The 16,462-nt window shown below is 45.1% G+C and overlaps 1 protein-coding gene across 1 annotated transcript; it reads right to left on the minus strand.

Moving 5' to 3' along the window:
- Positions 1–927: 927 nt before the first annotated feature.
- LOC147966163 (uncharacterized) lies at positions 928–1,865 on the minus strand. Its single transcript, XM_087527125.1, has one exon. The coding sequence runs from the start codon at positions 1,730–1,732 to the stop codon at positions 1,013–1,015; it is 720 nt and encodes a 239-aa protein (XP_087383251.1). The 5' UTR covers positions 1,733–1,865; the 3' UTR covers positions 928–1,012.
- Between the last annotated feature and the right edge of the window lie 14,597 nt (positions 1,866–16,462).

Here is a 16,462-nt window from a genome sequence, read left to right on the forward strand (position 1 = left end):
CTTACCATATTTGCCATAGGATCTAAAAAAATAAGTGCAGTGATTACCTTGGAAGCAAGGTGTTTAATTAGAGAGCATAGGACTTCCACACAAGAACTCCGAAATCATCAGTTTGTAAAGTCAATGGAGAGCCAAATCAAATGGTTCTAGCATAAGCAGAATGGGGGAAAAAAATGTGCTCATCATATTTGACCATTGACGTCTAGAGCAAATCAGAGAGCGAGTCCCTATGAAAAAATAACATGTTAAACAGGAATCTCATTTAGGTTGCGAGAGTTACACCAAGTAGAGAGCAGAAGTTTTTCTTTGGCTGCTGTCAAGGTTGATCGATCACATGCCAAATTAAACAGGCGGCCACACAAATACATATATATGCACTAGAGAGGCTCCTCACAAGAGTAAAAGAGACAGCTTGTATGATTGATACATGCCTTACTATAGCGGTGTCTACGGTCCACATAGAATACTAGATACTCATCAAGGTTGTAGGGTCTGGCAGCTGGTTGATATAAATACCGGGTTATATCAAAGATGAACTTGTCATTAGGCTCGGTCCTCCGGTGGTTCTTGTTGTTGATATGATAGATGCCAAACCCGCGGTTTTGCTGATGATAGCAGCCGAGGTATATTGTGTCGGCAGAAATGGAGGGGAATGTCTCGGTAGAGATGTGCAAGCAGTGCGTCAGGCCAATAAACACTGCATGCCGGCCAAGGCTCCTCATGGGAACCAGCCTCTTTCCGGCGATGTCCACCTCCAACACCTCAATGCGGCTGGTGATGCCGCGCGCCGTGAATAGCTCATTTTGGTTGTAAGCCCCAATGTCGCCGAAGCGCTCCACGCCACTCCAGTACCGTACCATCAGCATCCTCCCGTCGGTGCCACTGACCAGGAACGACATTATGCGCTCGCGCCAAATGTTACCTGGTTCAGCAAAGCGGCGCTGGTCAACCACCTCTACCAGCCGAGGTTGCGGCTGCAGCTCTAAAAGGTAGACCGAACCCTCCGGCGAGCTCATGTAGCAGTGTCCTCCCAGGGAGAGCAATGTGAAGAACAGTACCTGTTGATATTGTAGTTCCTGGGGTGGGTGGACTGGCCTGGGATCACCAGCGTCCAGTGCGCATCGCCAGGTTTGGCGAAGATGATGGTGGCCAAACCGCCTCTCAGGCAGAGGAGGAGTGTGGGCGGGGATGTGGAGTCATCAAAAGCTGCAGCATTGATCGCCCTCGGAATAGTGCCCAGGGGATTCTGAAACAAGACAGTGTGGTGATCCAGGGGGACGGCCGAAACGAGGCTCGAGATTGCCGGGAACTCGGTGAGGGCGTTGGTGAGTGGGTCGAGGAGGCGGATGGTCGTGGTGGGCTTGTGGAAGAGGACGAGGAGGCCGTCGACGTCGCAGATGTGGCAGTGGGTGGAGATGGCCGGGAGGTGGACACCGAGAGAGGCCGCAGTGGCCAAGTTGAGGAGGCGGCGGTGGGGCTCGGGGTCAGGAATGATGGAGAGCACCATCCAGTTGCGGGGGCGGAAGCGGCTGTCAAGGAGGCCTGCTGTGCGCGGGTCGGCGGTGAGTCCGCGCCACGTCCTGCACACAGCGCGGAAGCGGAGATACTCGGCCACGTCGAGGGAGAGCAGCCGGTCAGAGATCTCCTCAACGAGGTCCGGAGGAAGCAGGTTGGCCCAATCCCTCCATTCTGCCAGGAGGCAAAGCCGCCGACGCCGCGCTCGTGTCATCATCCCTCGAGATCCGTCGCCACCACAGGGGGGACGGCGAGGCTCCGGCGCAGCGACAGTTGCCTCGTCATCTAGGCTGCACGTATGAGCAAGTAACGGCAAGGGGTCGGACGTCGGCAGCCTAGAGCGCTGGCTTGACGGCGGCGGTGGAACAGGAGGGAGAGCGGGAGGCGGCTGTGGAAACAACGAGGGGGAGGCAGCGGGTTAAGGTTTAGGTCGCGAGTGGCTGCGGGCCGAAGGATTAGTAAGTGCCTACTCTCTCAAAGTTTCTCGTTCGGCCGCGCACGCATCCCCCGCTCCACTGCGCGCCCTTCTGGGCCGGTCCATGTGGGGCGCGGTTTACTTTTTTCGAGATTCCAAAATGAATTGTGATTTTCAAAAAACGTTCACAGATTCAAAACAGTTCTTGAAATCAAAAAAATGTTTGATATTTCATAAAGAATGAACTTTTTTTACTTTTGATTGTACTTCTTGCTTTGATGAACAAAAATTTTTATGAGCATTTTTCAATAGTGATGAACATTATTTGGTATTTGATGAATACATTTTGAATCCAATGAACATTTGTTCAACTTTATGAAAAATATATTGTATTCTAGAACATTTTTTGACAAAATAGATGAGCAAATTTTGAATTGGGTGAAAATATTTAATAGAGATTTCGCATTTGATGCACATTTAATTAATTCAATGAACAAAATTTGAATTTGACAAACATTTTTTTAATCCGATGAACAAAATTTGAATTCGATGAACAAAAAAGTGTTCGCAGATTTGAAACGAAAATTCACAAGAAAAGGTGAAAAGGAAAAAAAGAAAAAGGAGAAAGAAAAAGTAAAACAGAAAAGAAAAGAAAAAAGGAAAAGAAGAAAAATGAAAGGGAAAAAGGAAAATCGGCCGGCCCATACGACATCCGTGCTGCGAAGGGGGGGGGGGGGGGGGGGGGTACGCGCTATATCGATCGCCAGTGCCCTACGCGTTGTATAGGAGCCATCCTTAAGTTCACATCCCCCAATGTCTGAGAGGGAAAACCCTATTTGACGCGTATCTCTACTACTAATAAAAGAGCAAACATTAACTTCTCTTCACGTACCCCATTAAACGTACACGGACTTATTACCACCCTATGATTAGGCCCACTAAAATCAATCTAATGGTCAGCCTTAACCTGATGTGCTGTTTGGGGTGCACTTAATAATTTACACACCGACGGACCGTTCCACCGCAGAGGAAATCACCTCCACGTCCCTCCCAATCATCAATCACACGTAGGGAAACAAATAACTTCCCATCGCTGCACCATACCATGGTGGGAGGGAACACCTGAAATCACGCATCATCAGGAAGGAAACAAAACAATTATCCCATCGCTGCACCGTAGCACCGTCGCCCCGACCTCGCCGCTCGGCAGATCCCCTCACCCTGGGGCAGCATCTCTGCTTCCGGAACGACGCCCTCGCCGCCCTGCACCGCACCGTGAGCAGTCGCTCCTCCGTCGCCTCCTCGCTATCGGCGAGTCCCTGAACCTCCTTCGACATCCTTTGTAATGTTCATGGTCCCTAAATCACATCACTACCTCAGATGAAGTCCTAAGGTGAGCAGAATTTATAATACAGTCAATCTACTAACAAGACAAATGTGATTTGCTGCTAGATTCATTCATTTTCTATACCCTTGGTCAGTTGGGGTTCACTTCATCCAAATGCAACATTTCCATGCTCTCAACTATTACGTAACCGCACCATCCTGCTTGACATCAATAAAAACAAAAACAAAATTGAGCCTGTATCCTACATAAACATAACAAGCATGTTTATTCTTAATAACTAGATGATACCCCGCACGTTGCTGCGGGAATTTGTAGTATTGCATATGAAACTTTTATGAAATAATATGAGAAGTCAGCTTCCAAAAAATCCAAATAAAAATTATGTATTATTACCTAATTATAATGCACGTAATAGAAGGAAGGGAAAAGTCTCAATAAAACCTCGAGCTCGTAGTTCCCGTCGAAATCAGACCCTTACCTTTTAATCCCTGAAATCAGTACCCCGTACTCATCAATCCTGGTCAATCCTAACCTTGCAAATTCTAGACTAGTTTGGTGCACTAGGAAAACGCAATCCCCAGCGGGATCATCCTCTTCTCTCACTAACTTGGTGGAACTACAGTCAGATCCATCAATCTGCATATGCATGACGCACGCACACACAATGAAACGATCGTGGCAGCTCGGTGATGTTGGTGCCGTGTGCAGCTCCGGGAGTGGTTGTGCGACGGCAGACGAGGGGCTTGCCGGCCGGCCAGTGGCGTGCAGCCCTGGGAAACATCTTTACCTAGCTGATTGAACGCACGAGAGCTTGCAGAGCGCAGCTTCACGGAGAGGAAATGAGGAAGACGACAACAATGGCGGTGGTGCTTGATCGAGCGAGTGTGGCTGGTGTCGTCGCATTAGCTAGCCCGACATGCTAACGACGATGGTGGATGGAGCACGGGAAACACGCGATCCACATGGACATCACCGTCCGTACCGTACGCACGCGTCCAGGCTAGGCAGAGTGTCCCCGCGGGGCGTGAGTGTTCCGCCGAGTTGTGCTACTCCAGAAGCCCAGATCAACCAAGCATCCAGGATAGTAGTTTGCTGCACGTGGAAAGCTAGCTAGCCTCAAGGATCCATCAGGTGCTTTCTCTACACTTGCGTACGTGTATCTTCAAGTTTGACCAATCGATCAACCATGCTTCAGTTCAGTAGTTAGGATCTTGGGGCAGGCCATGACAAAGCCTAGGAAGTTGAGCGCGGGCCGGCGGCCTAGGCGCTCCACAGCGCCAATGAGGCGACGCCACACACGACGGCAACCATCTCCGGTGTCTAGTACGATCAAAGCTCCCAGACCTCTCCCTGCCCCTTCAATTCTGGCTGGCCATCTCGCATCTTTTTCTTATCGCAGACGTTTCAACAAAGGAGAGAATGACAGGGAGGACGAGGTAGAGGAGAGGGATGGATATGACATGCGGACCTAGTATTGTCGGTGAGAGTAGGAGGTGAACCTAGTTGGGATTGCCTTTTTCCCGGTGTGCCAAACAGGTTGAAGGTCGATATTAACCGGGATCGACAAGTATGGGGTGCCGATTTCAGGGATTAGAAGATGAGGGTTCAATTTCGACAGGGCGTACGAGTTCAAGGTTTTTTTCAGACTTTACTCTAGAAGGAAAGTATAGTTTAGATGCAACCTAATACCCATTAGAGAGAATAAGTAGAGGTGTACAAAATAGAATGATTCCTGAGTAGAACAACATATACACTCCATTTAGTCACACCTTTTTAATAGGCTCTCAGCCAGCATAGAACAATTAAACTAAATGATGGTTGGAACAGACCATACTTGATCCTCTCAGCAAGGATGTGCCTTTTTAGGCTATGAGTGTCATCAAACCAAAACAATCATATAATGATATTGTAACCACGTAAAAGAATTATTCTTACATTTATCAAGAGATGCTATAGGTTTGAAGAGATAATATACCAAGTGATTAGCCTTACAGAATATAATTAATTGTAATTATACATGCATATGCTTGAAACTGAACATCAGTTACTATTCCAGCATCTATCTCCGAACGAAAAACACATCATCAGATAAAATAAAATTAGAGCTCCTTGCCTCCTTTTGGATGAAATGTATGCGCCTCTGGATGCCTAGTAACGATCAAACAAAACCTTCTGTTTTGAACACCTGCAGTAGAAGAATGACAGCGGTACCTCTAAGGTATTAGATCGATATGAGAAAACATTGAAGATGAACTGCAGTATGTCATACGCACTGATTCTACAAATCATAGGAAAGCAACAAAAATACCAATATGATTCATATTAATTCGTCTTTGAGGGAGATGCAGGACTGTAGTTGCAGGTAGTAGATGGTAAGTTTCATTTGTTTATTCCTTCAAGAAGAATACAAAAACAAAAAAGTTTTTTCACTATCTAGTGCTTCTAATCAAATCCAACCAGATCAGAGAGTTGAACATGACCCATCGTATCACGAGAATGTAGGTGCGATTGACAGACCGGACTGGCTGACGTGGATAAGGTGTCTGGTGACGGAACAAAGCTTCATTTTCTAAAAATTAGGATCCATAGTACCACACACTAACAGAGCTTTCAACTCAAGCTAACTTGAAAAATTGGCTCAAATCTAAGGATATAGAAAGGAAGGAGATCCCGCACCTTCGGTTCAGTTGATGTTGGATGAGGATGCCGACGGTGGCACTGGCACGTGTTGCCCACCGGGAGCTCTTGTCGACGCTGGGGTGCGTGCCTTCAGGCAGCGTAGCCTACGGGGCTCGATTCATCGGCAACGGGTGCAGGGATCGGTTCAACTGCGAAGATTACAGGGGTCTGGGTTGGCAGCAGCGCGCGGGTGGTGTCTCCGGCGGCGTCGACTCACGAAGGACTGGAAGAAGTGGCACCTCGCCATCAACGCCACCATCGCTCTTGAAGGAATATTGTTACGTAATCTGAATCCAAACATAAGACCAGGAAGTTGATTTATTTGTGCGAGTGGAACCGGACGTAGAAGACAAAGAGAAAGGAAACCGCAGGAGACGGACGAAAGAAAAGGAGTATGGTGGAGATGATAATGCGCCCAGAACTAAATGCTACGGCTGGGAATTGGAACGGAATAAAATCCTCCGTAAATTCACCCATGATTAACTGCATGCATGGGCTTTAGACAATGGTAATTAACTACACCGAATTAAGTGACAACATGCATGCGCTTGGATTGCTTCGGTGGTCTATTCTTGGAATTAACTGCACCGAGTTATCTTGGACGCCATGCATGGGTTTAGACCATCAGGCTAGTCGTAGTGGAGAGTAATTTAGACTAGTAACATACATGTGTTACTAGTTCATGTTACCACCTTCATACTGGGAAGTGTCATAGGTGTAGTAACATACATATCTTCATTTATTATTTTGTAGACTCATTTTGTATTGGAAACCGCTATGTGACGGTAACATATTATGTTCTTTATTTGCCTCTTTCCTCTTTAATTACATGACACATCATCTTTTTTGCTTATGTGGCATCTATGTTACTACTTATATTACTCCCACTATAATTAGCATGAGAAGTTGTGTGCTTGCATTGATTTGTGTCGTTCGCGCGTAGTAACTCTCTGGTCACACGCGCACATGCATGCACTTCTCGCTCGCGCAAATCAGGACTGCGTGGCCAATGCCTAGCTAATCAATTAGATTGATTGGCTGCTCTTTGCAAAGTTAACACTGACGTGGCATAAATCTGATGTAGATAGCGTGCATGTTAAGAAAATAGGAAGAAGTGGGGAGCAACTTCTTAAGAATGGTAGATACTCTGTGTACATGAATGCTATTTGCCACTAATGGTAACAGCGACAAGATCTGCAATTTGATTCTAACTAATATGGTTTAATTCAACCCTCTGGCAGATTCTATTGTACGCGGCGGGTATGTCATCCCCCAATCACGCGGGGGCATGCACCCCATTTCAGGATATAACCAACTCCCAGTCCGTGGGTAATTAACAACCTACTGAGCGCTACAATTTTTCTTGAATGATGAACACTGTTATTGCTTCTGCGCTAACTTTTTGTTTGTATTTATACAGACCCTAAGGAATTGAAGAGGCAGCGGGACAGAGAATACTATGTACGAAATAAATATGCCATTCTCAAACGGCGTCGTGATGCACGTCAAAATAACCATACTCCAAAAACGCTGCCTAATCCAAAATAATAAGGTGTGCATCAAGGTCGAGCGCTCGCGCTAGCCACGTCGGATAGGAAACGAGAAAACGAACGCGACGGGATTGGTCAAGTCGCTCACACACGCGGGATTGGTCTAAACCTAACCCGGATCTCCACCAGACTCCACGAGGCCATGACGCCTTCCTCTTTGCCGCTGCTACCTCTTGAGCACTGCGTTGAATTTCCTCGAAGAGGAGAGGATGATGTAGCAAAGTAGCGTAAGTATTTCCCTCAATTTTTGAGAACCAAGATATCAATCCAGTAGGAGGCCACGCTTGAGGCCATCGTACCTACACAAAAACAATAGCTCCTCGCAACCAACGCGATTAGGGGTTGGCAATCCCTTCACGGTTACTTACGAGGGTGAGATCTGATAGAGATGATAGATAATATTTTTGGTATTTTTGGTATAGATGCAGAGTGAAAAGTAAAAAGGCAAAGTAAAAAAGCAAGCAAGATTAAAGTGATGGAGATTAATATGAGGTAAATAGACCCGGGGGCCATAGGTTTCACTAGTGGCTTCTCTCAAGAGCATAAGTATTCTACGGTGGGTGAACAAATTACTGTTGAGCAATTGACAGAACTGAGCATAGTTATGAGAATATCTAGGTATGATCATGTATATAGGCATCACGTCTGCATCTACTACTATTACTTCACTCATCGACCGCTATCCAACATGCATCTAGAGTATTAAGTTAAAAACAGAGTAACGCCTTAAGTAAGATGACATGATGTAGAGGGATAGTTTCATGCAATATGATAAAAAAACCATATTGTTATCCTCGATGGCAGCAATACTATACATGCCTTGCTGCCCCTTCTATCACTGGGAAAGGACACCGCAAGATTGAACCCAAAGCTAAGCACTTCTCCCATGGCAAGAAAAACCAATCTAGTAGGCCAAACCAAACTGATAATTCGAAGAGACTTGTAAAGATAACCAATCATACATAAAAGAATTCAGAGAAGAATCAAATATTATTCATAGATAGACTTGATCATAAACCCACAATTCATCGGTCTCAACAAACACACCGCAAAAAGAAGATTACATCGAATAGATCTCCACAAGAGAGGGGCAGAACATTGTATTGAGATCCAAAAAGAGAGAAGAAGCCATCTAGCTACTAACTATGGACCCGTAGGTCTGAGGTGAACTACTCACACTTCATCGGAGGGGCTAGGATGATGTAGAAGCCCTCCGTGATGACGACCCTCTCCGGCGGAGCTCCGGAACAGGCCCCAAGATGGGATCTCGTGGGTACAGAAGGTTGCGGCGGTGGAATTAAGTTTTTGCCTCCGTATCTGATCATTTGGGGGTACGTAGGTATATATAGGAGGAACGAGTACGTCGGTGGAGCAACAGGGGGCCCACGAGGCAGGGGGCGCACCCTAGGGGGGTGGGCGCGCCCCCACCCTCGTGACTGCCTCTTTTGTTCCTTGGAGTAGGGTCCAAGTCTCCTGGATCACGTTCGATGAGAAAATCACGTTCCCGAAGGTTTGATTCCGTTTGGACTCCGTTTAATATTATGTTTCTCCGAAATACTGAAATAGGCAAAAAACAGCAATTCTGGGCTAGGCCTCCGGTTAATAGGTTAGTCCCAAAAATAATATAAAAGTGGAAAATAAAGCCCAATATAGTCCAAAACAGTAAATAATATAGCATGGAGCAATCAAAAACTATAGATACATTGGAGACGTATCAGGCATCCCCAAGCTTAATTCCTGCTCGTCCTCGAGTAGGTAAATGATAAAAAGAGAATTTTTGATGTGGAGTGCTACATGGCATAATTTCAATGTAAATCTTCTTAATTGTGGTATGAATATTCAGATTCAAAAGGTTCAAGACAAAAGTTCATATTGACATAAAAATAATAATACTTCAAGCATACTAACAAAGCAATTATGTCTTCTCAAAATAACATGGCCAAAGAAAATTATCCGTACAAAATCATATATTCTGGCTATGCTCTATCTTCACCACACAAAGTATTTAAATCATGCACAACCCTGATGACAAGCCAAACAATTGTTTCATACTTTAACATTTTCAAAACTTTTTCAATCTTCACGCAATACATGAGCGTGAGCCATGGATATAGCACTATATGTGGAATAGAATGGTGGTTGTGGAGAAGACAAAAAGAGGGGAAGATAGTCTTGTTGGAGTTGTGTCGAATATAGTGTACAAGGTAGGTTATAGTTGGACTTGTAGTTGTATTGTGTTTAGATAGGATATGGAGTCCTGTCCTAGTAGGACACTTGTATCCTAGGCCTCTCTTATATAGCGGGGGTAGACACACGATGTAACATATGCCAACATAATAGCACGGGCACGTGGGGGAGCCAGCGGCGTGTGCCGGCGCCCGGGCGGCCGGAGTGCGGCATTGTAGCGGTGTCATGAGGAGGAGCGCCCGTAGTCATGCCCCGGGGATGTAGCCATATCGGTGAACCTCGTTAACAAATCTCGATGGCGTGCCTCGTGTGATTGCTTGGTCCTCGGTAAATCGACGGAGCACCTCGGATTTATTCTAACAAATGGTATCATGAGCAAGGTTCGAGAGGCTGCGGGTTATTGATCTAGAGGTGATGAGCTGGGATGTTGCAGAAAAATCGTTTGATCTATGATGTGTCGAGCGATCGGAACTCGGGAGCAATCTTGAAGATTAGGTCGACGGAAAGTCAAGAAGATCGATGTGATTTGGAAGCATATCAGCGAGATCAGAAAAAGCAATCTGCGTGCAAGCGGCGGAGGCGGAATCGTGCAACGGCAGGAGTCTTGCGTCTCAATCGGAACGGCGACACTTTGAAGGGCGCTTGCGCGTGGCTCTGGCCGATCCGGACCGAGCAGACAGCGCCAGGTGGGCCTCTAGTCCAAGGCGTAGGCTCAGGCAGCGGTTGGTTTGTACGGGCGCGTACGGACGCAGCAAAGGCCAAGGCGTGGCCGTTTTTTCAGGAAAAAAGGGCAAGGGCAAGGCATGGCTGCTCAAGTGCAAGGGGGTTCCGAGGAGCAGCTTGACGTGAAGACGGACGGGGCTGCTGCATGCATGGTGTACAAGGAGGCCTCATGTAGTAAGGCAGCTGAAGCTGCTCGTGTGGTGGTACCAAGTTGTGCAGATCCAAGGATACCGCAAGATTTGTTTGTGAAAAAAAAGTGCAGTTCTTGTGCGTGCATGGAGGAGCTATTAGTGGACCAAGACAAGAGAAGGGAATTGTGCGCAGGGATCACTCGGTCTGGTTTTGCATGAAAATTTCTCTTGTGGGTCATGTTTGCTAAGAGTGCTTGGTGCGTGTACGTTAAGGACGACAACACGCGCATAAGGCTTGGAGGAGCCTGAAGTGCGGCGTGGCAGGATCATGCATACACAGGGCGTCAAGAAAATGCACAGACGTGCGAGGCAGACACGATGCAGGGTGGAGCATGACTGCAGTTGGATAATTTTCGGCTGGGTCGGACTGGACTGTCTGACTGATCGACGGGGATGTCGGTCAAAGCAGAAGACGGTGGTGATTTCAGCGACGACGACATAGGAGCGTGATGCTGATGGTGACCGACTTCTGGGGCGTGGAAACACGTGGTGCAGGCCTGAGGGCTTGTGCGGCTTCGACGAGACTATGACGCAGGGTTGATTCAAGGTGGTGTACACACGGAGCTTGAAATCAACGGGGCGTGAGGGTGGACTAATCATCTACCATGAGTCATGTTGAAGGTGGAGCTGGAGTCTAGCGAAAGACTTCACTCTGTGCTGATGGAGGGGCTACGGCGTAAATGCATGGAGAGTCAAAGCCTATTTCAGCGGGATAGCGAGAGACACGTGGTTTCAGATTGGGTACCGGTGGTCTGATGGAGACGTGATACTCGGCATCGGTCGGTGATGATCGGTGGTTCTCTGCAGTGGGGGTTGAGTGGTGTGGGTTCGCGACCTTGGGAGACTCGACCAGGACAGCAGAGGCTCGACGCAATGATAGCGGCGAGGCGTGCGGTAAGCACGGGACACAGCGGCATGCCAAGGCACTAGCGGTCAGACGTGTGGTCAGACAAATTGTGCAGGGGGTGCTGAGCAGTGTTGACGAGTACCAGATTCAAGTTGGTGACTGGGTCTATCGGTGCCGGAAGATGGACAGGAGTTGACCATGGAGAATCTGAGAAAGTGGCGGAAAGTCTGATATTGTCAAAAGCCGAGAGACTACACAGCCGTATATTCTGTGGTGTTCGGTGCATATGGCAAAGTGCGGATGATAAGTACAGAAGGAGGCGGAGTGCTATAGCTATGGGACATGTCAAAGACTATCCGGAAAAAGGATGAGACAACTGTGAATTTGAGTCAGGGTGACATAGGGCGACAGTGAAATTTCTTCAAGTTTCAGACAGACGGTTAAGAACGAGCGGTGATGTTGAGTTCAGGTAACTCTTATATGTAGCTTTCAATGTGTGAGTTGTTCATTTTCACGCAGATAAGTTATCGGTGTGTGATGGTATTGAACGGATTCTCCGGAAGTTGGGAGCACAAAGTAGAGTAATGAGGAACTTAATTTTGCTCGAGTTTTGACTGTGAAGAAGACGAGAAGGGACTATAGTTGCAGGTGGAGTCACATGGAGTCTGGGAGTAGCAGCGGTGCTCATGGTGTATCTCAAGTCCAATGTACATGGAGGTTCGATGCATGGATGAATCCAAGGTGGTGGAGAATATTCACCAAGGTGGAGTTTGTTGGAGTTGTGTCGAATATAGTGTACAAGATAGGTTACAGTTGGACTTGTAGTTGTATTGTGTTTAGATAGGATATGGAGTCGTGTCCTAGTAGGACACTTGTATCCTAGGCGTCTCTTATATAGCGGGGGTAGACACACGATGTAACCTATGCCAACATAATAGCACGGGCACGCGGTGGAGCCGGCGGCGTGTGCCGGCGCCCGGGCGGCCGGAGTGCGGTATTGTAGCGGTGTCACGGGGAGGAGCGCCCGTAGTCATGCCCCGGGGATGTAGCCATATCGGTGAACCTCGTTAACAAATCTCAGTGTCGTGCCTCGTGTGATTGCTTGGTCCTCGGTAGATCGACGGAGCGCCTCGGATTTATTCTAACAAGTCTCACATCAACTAGGCGTATCAACGGGCTATGGAGATGCCCATCAATAGATATCAATGTGAGTGAGTAGGGATTGCCATGCAACAGATGCACTAGAGCTATAAGTATATGAAAGCTCAACAAAAGAAACTAAATGGGTGTGCATCCAACTTGCTTGCTCACGAAGACCTAGGGCATTTTGAGGAAGCCCATCATTGGAATATACAAGCCAAGTTCTATAATGAAAAATTCCCACTAGTAAATGAAAGTGATATCATAGGAGACTTTCTATCATGAAGATCATGGTGCTACTTTGAAGCACAAGTGTGGTAAAAGGATAGTAACATTGTCCCTTCTTTCTTTTTCTCTCATTTTTTTATTTGGGCCTTTTTTATGGCCTCTTTTTTTATTTTATTTTTATTTTTCGTCCGGAGTCTCATCCCGACTTGTGGGGGAATCATAGTCTCCATCATCCTTTCCTCACTTGGGACAATGCTCTAAAAATGATGATCATCACACTTTTATTTTTCTTACAACTCAACAATTACAACTTGATTCTTAGAACAAAATATGACTCTATATGAATGCCTCCAGCGGTGTACCGGGATATGCAATGAATCAAGAGTGACATGTATGAAAGAATTATGAACGGTGGCTTTGCCACAAATACGATGTCAACTACATGATCATGCTAGCAATATGACAATGATGGAGCGTATCATAATAAACGGAACGGTGGAAAGTTGCATGGCAATATATCTCGGAATGGCTATTAAAATGCCATGATAGGTAGATATGGTGGCTGTTTGAGGAAGATATATGGTGGGTGTATGATACCGGCGAAAAGTGCGCGGTATTAGAGAGGCTAGCAATGGTGGAAGGAAGGAAAAAGTGCGTATAATCCATGGACTCAACATTACTCATAAAGAACTCATATACTTATTGCAAAAATCTAGAAGTTATCAAAGCAAAGTATTACGCGCATGCTCCTAGGGGGATAGATTGGTAGGAAAAGACAATCGCTCGTCTCCGACCGCCACTCATAAGGAAGAAAATCAATAAATAAATCATGCTTCGACTTCATCACATAACGGTTCACCATACGTGCATGCTACGGGAATCACAAACTTTAACACAAATATTCTTTAAATTCACAACTACTCAACTAGCGTGACTCTAATATCACCATCTTCATATCTCAAAACAATTATCAAGCTTCAATCTTTTCTTAGTATTCAACGCACTCAAAAGAAAGTTTCATAAATCTTGAATACCAAGCATATTAATATTAAGCAAATTACCATGCTATTAATGACTCTCAAAATGATCTAAGTGAAGCATGAGAGATCAATAGTTTCTTTAAAACAAATCCACCACTATGCTCTAAAAGATCTAAGTGAAGCACATAGAGCAAAATTATAAGGCTCAAAAGATATAAGTGAAGCACATAAAGCAAAAACTATAAAGCTCAAAAGATATAAGTGAAGCACATAGAGTATTCTATCAAATTCCAATTCATATATGGCTCTCTCAAAAGGTGTGTACATCAAGGATGATTGTGGCACACTAACAAACAAAGACACAAATAATACAAGACGCTCCAAGCAAAACACATACCATGTGGTGAATAAAAATATAGCTCCAAGTAAAATTACCGATGGAAGTAGACGAAAGAGGGGATGCCTTCCCCAAGCTTTGACTTTTTGGTGTCCTTGGATTATCTTGGGGGTGCCATGGGCATCCCCAATCTTAGGCTCTTTCCACTCCTTGTTCCATAATCCATCAAAAGAATTTACCCAAAACTTGAAAACTTCACAACACAAAACTCAATAGAAATCTTGTGAGCTCCGTTAGAGAAAGAAAACAAAAGACTACTTCAAGGTACTGCAATAAACTCATTCTTTATTTATATTGGTGTTAAACCTACTGTATTACAACTTCTCTATGGATTATAAACTATTTTACTAGCCATAGATTCATCAAAATAAGCAAACAACACATGAAAAACAGAATCTGTCAAAAACAGAACAGTCTGTAGTAATCTGTAACTAACGCAAACTTCTGGAACTCCAAAAAATCTACCAAAATAGGACGACCTAGACAATTTGTTTATTGATCAGCAACAATTGGAATCAGTATTTTATCACGTTTTGGTGATTTTTGACAATTGTTTTCATGAATAGAAAGATTCTGGAAATTACAGCAAGATCAAATAACTATCATCCAAGAAGATCCTATAGGTTTAACTTGGCACAAACACTAATTAAAACATAAAACCACATCTAAACAGAAGGTAGATGGATTATTTATTCCTAAACAGAAGCAAAAACAAAAACTAAAATAAAATTGGGTTGCCCCCCAACAAGCGTTATCGTTTCACGCCCCTAGCTAGGCATAAGAACGAGAATAGATCTAGGTATTGCCGTAGTAGTAAGATAGATCGGTGAAACTCATTTCATATTCTCTATGTTCGGCAGCAAGTTTCCTTTGAGGCAAACAAAAGTAATCAAAAGGGCTAAATTTAATAGGACAAAAGTCCCCAAGATCGATTTTCGGAGGTATAGGTTCCTCCTTCGGCCCTTCATAATGTACAACCAATTCATCACTGTAAGCGTTCTTTTGACAGAACCTTGTGAGCCTAAAGTCAAGAGAGTATCCCAGCTCATTATTTCGAATAGCCAAATCATCATTAAGTTCAGAGATTCTATCAATTAAAATATTGGTTGGCACCTTTTTTCTAAGGTTCTCATTGAAAGCAACATAGTCAAGAGATTGAAAGCGCATAATTTCTTCTTGATCAAAGAGGATAGATTCTATGGGAGGACGGCCAGCGTCCACCCTATAATGCGCAAAGATTTCTTTGGCTTCTTTTATTATAAATCTGAATTCATGAGCCAAAAAGATAGTAGCGACACGCTTAACAGAGGAGTGTTCGACATTAGAAAATTCTAAGAAAATTCTTTATATAGAAGGGTGCATATGCATAAATTGCCTTTCAAGTTCAACAATAAGCATGGCAATAGCGTCCGCAAGACTACTAGTTCTATGAAGAATAGAACCGCCCATAGAAGGCAAAGCACCGGCATAAGTAAAGAAATCTTGAATAACTCATTTTCCAATAATATTACCACTACTGATTCGAAATCTTTTTGTATGGTAAGTAGGGGTTTCTTCAGGAGGAGCTTCAGATTTTTCTATGTTATTATTATTGCTCATATCAGCAATAATTTCCCCAATTTCAGACATAGCGACAGAGAGGGCGAAGAGCGAAAGAAGGCGAACGGAAAAGAGAGGGCGAATAAAACGGCAAGGGTGAAGTGGGGGAGAGGAAAACGAGAGGCAAATGGCAACTAATGTAATGCGGGAGATAGGGTGATGGGTACTTGGTATGTTGGCTTTTGCGTAGACTCCCCGGCAACGGCGCCAGAAATGGCTCATTGTCGGGAGTCCAAATCTTGACTTGACCTTGCGTAAGCCTCCCTGGCAACGGCACCAGAAATTCTTCTTGCTACCTCTTGAGCACTGTGTTGGATTTCCCCGAAGAGGAGAGGATGATGCAGCAAAGTAGCGTAAGTATTTCCCTAAGTTTTTGAGAACCAAGGTATCAATCCAGTAGGAGGCCATGCTCGAGTCCCTCGTACCTACACAAAAACAATAGCTCCACGCAACCAACGCGATTAGGGGTTGTCAATAACTTCACGGTTACTTACGAGGGTGAGATCTGATAGAGATGATAGATAATATTTTTGGTATTTTTGGTATAGAGATGCAAAGTGAAAAGTAAAAAGGCAAAGTAAAAAGCAAGAAAGATTAAAGTGATGGAGATTAATATGAGGAAAATAGACCCGGGGGCCATAGGTTTCACTAGTGGCTTCTCTC

The sequence above is a fragment of the Triticum urartu genome, chromosome 6A (assembly GCF_056163025.1).
Source record: "Triticum urartu cultivar PI428250 chromosome 6A, HENAU_Tu73, whole genome shotgun sequence".
NCBI lineage: Eukaryota > Viridiplantae > Streptophyta > Magnoliopsida > Poales > Poaceae > Triticum > Triticum urartu.

Excerpts from the sequence above, each read along its gene's own strand:
- LOC147966163 (XM_087527125.1), bottom strand. The coding sequence starts at position 1,732 with ATGATGACACGAGCGCGGCGTCGGCGGCTTTGCCTCCTGGCAGAATGG.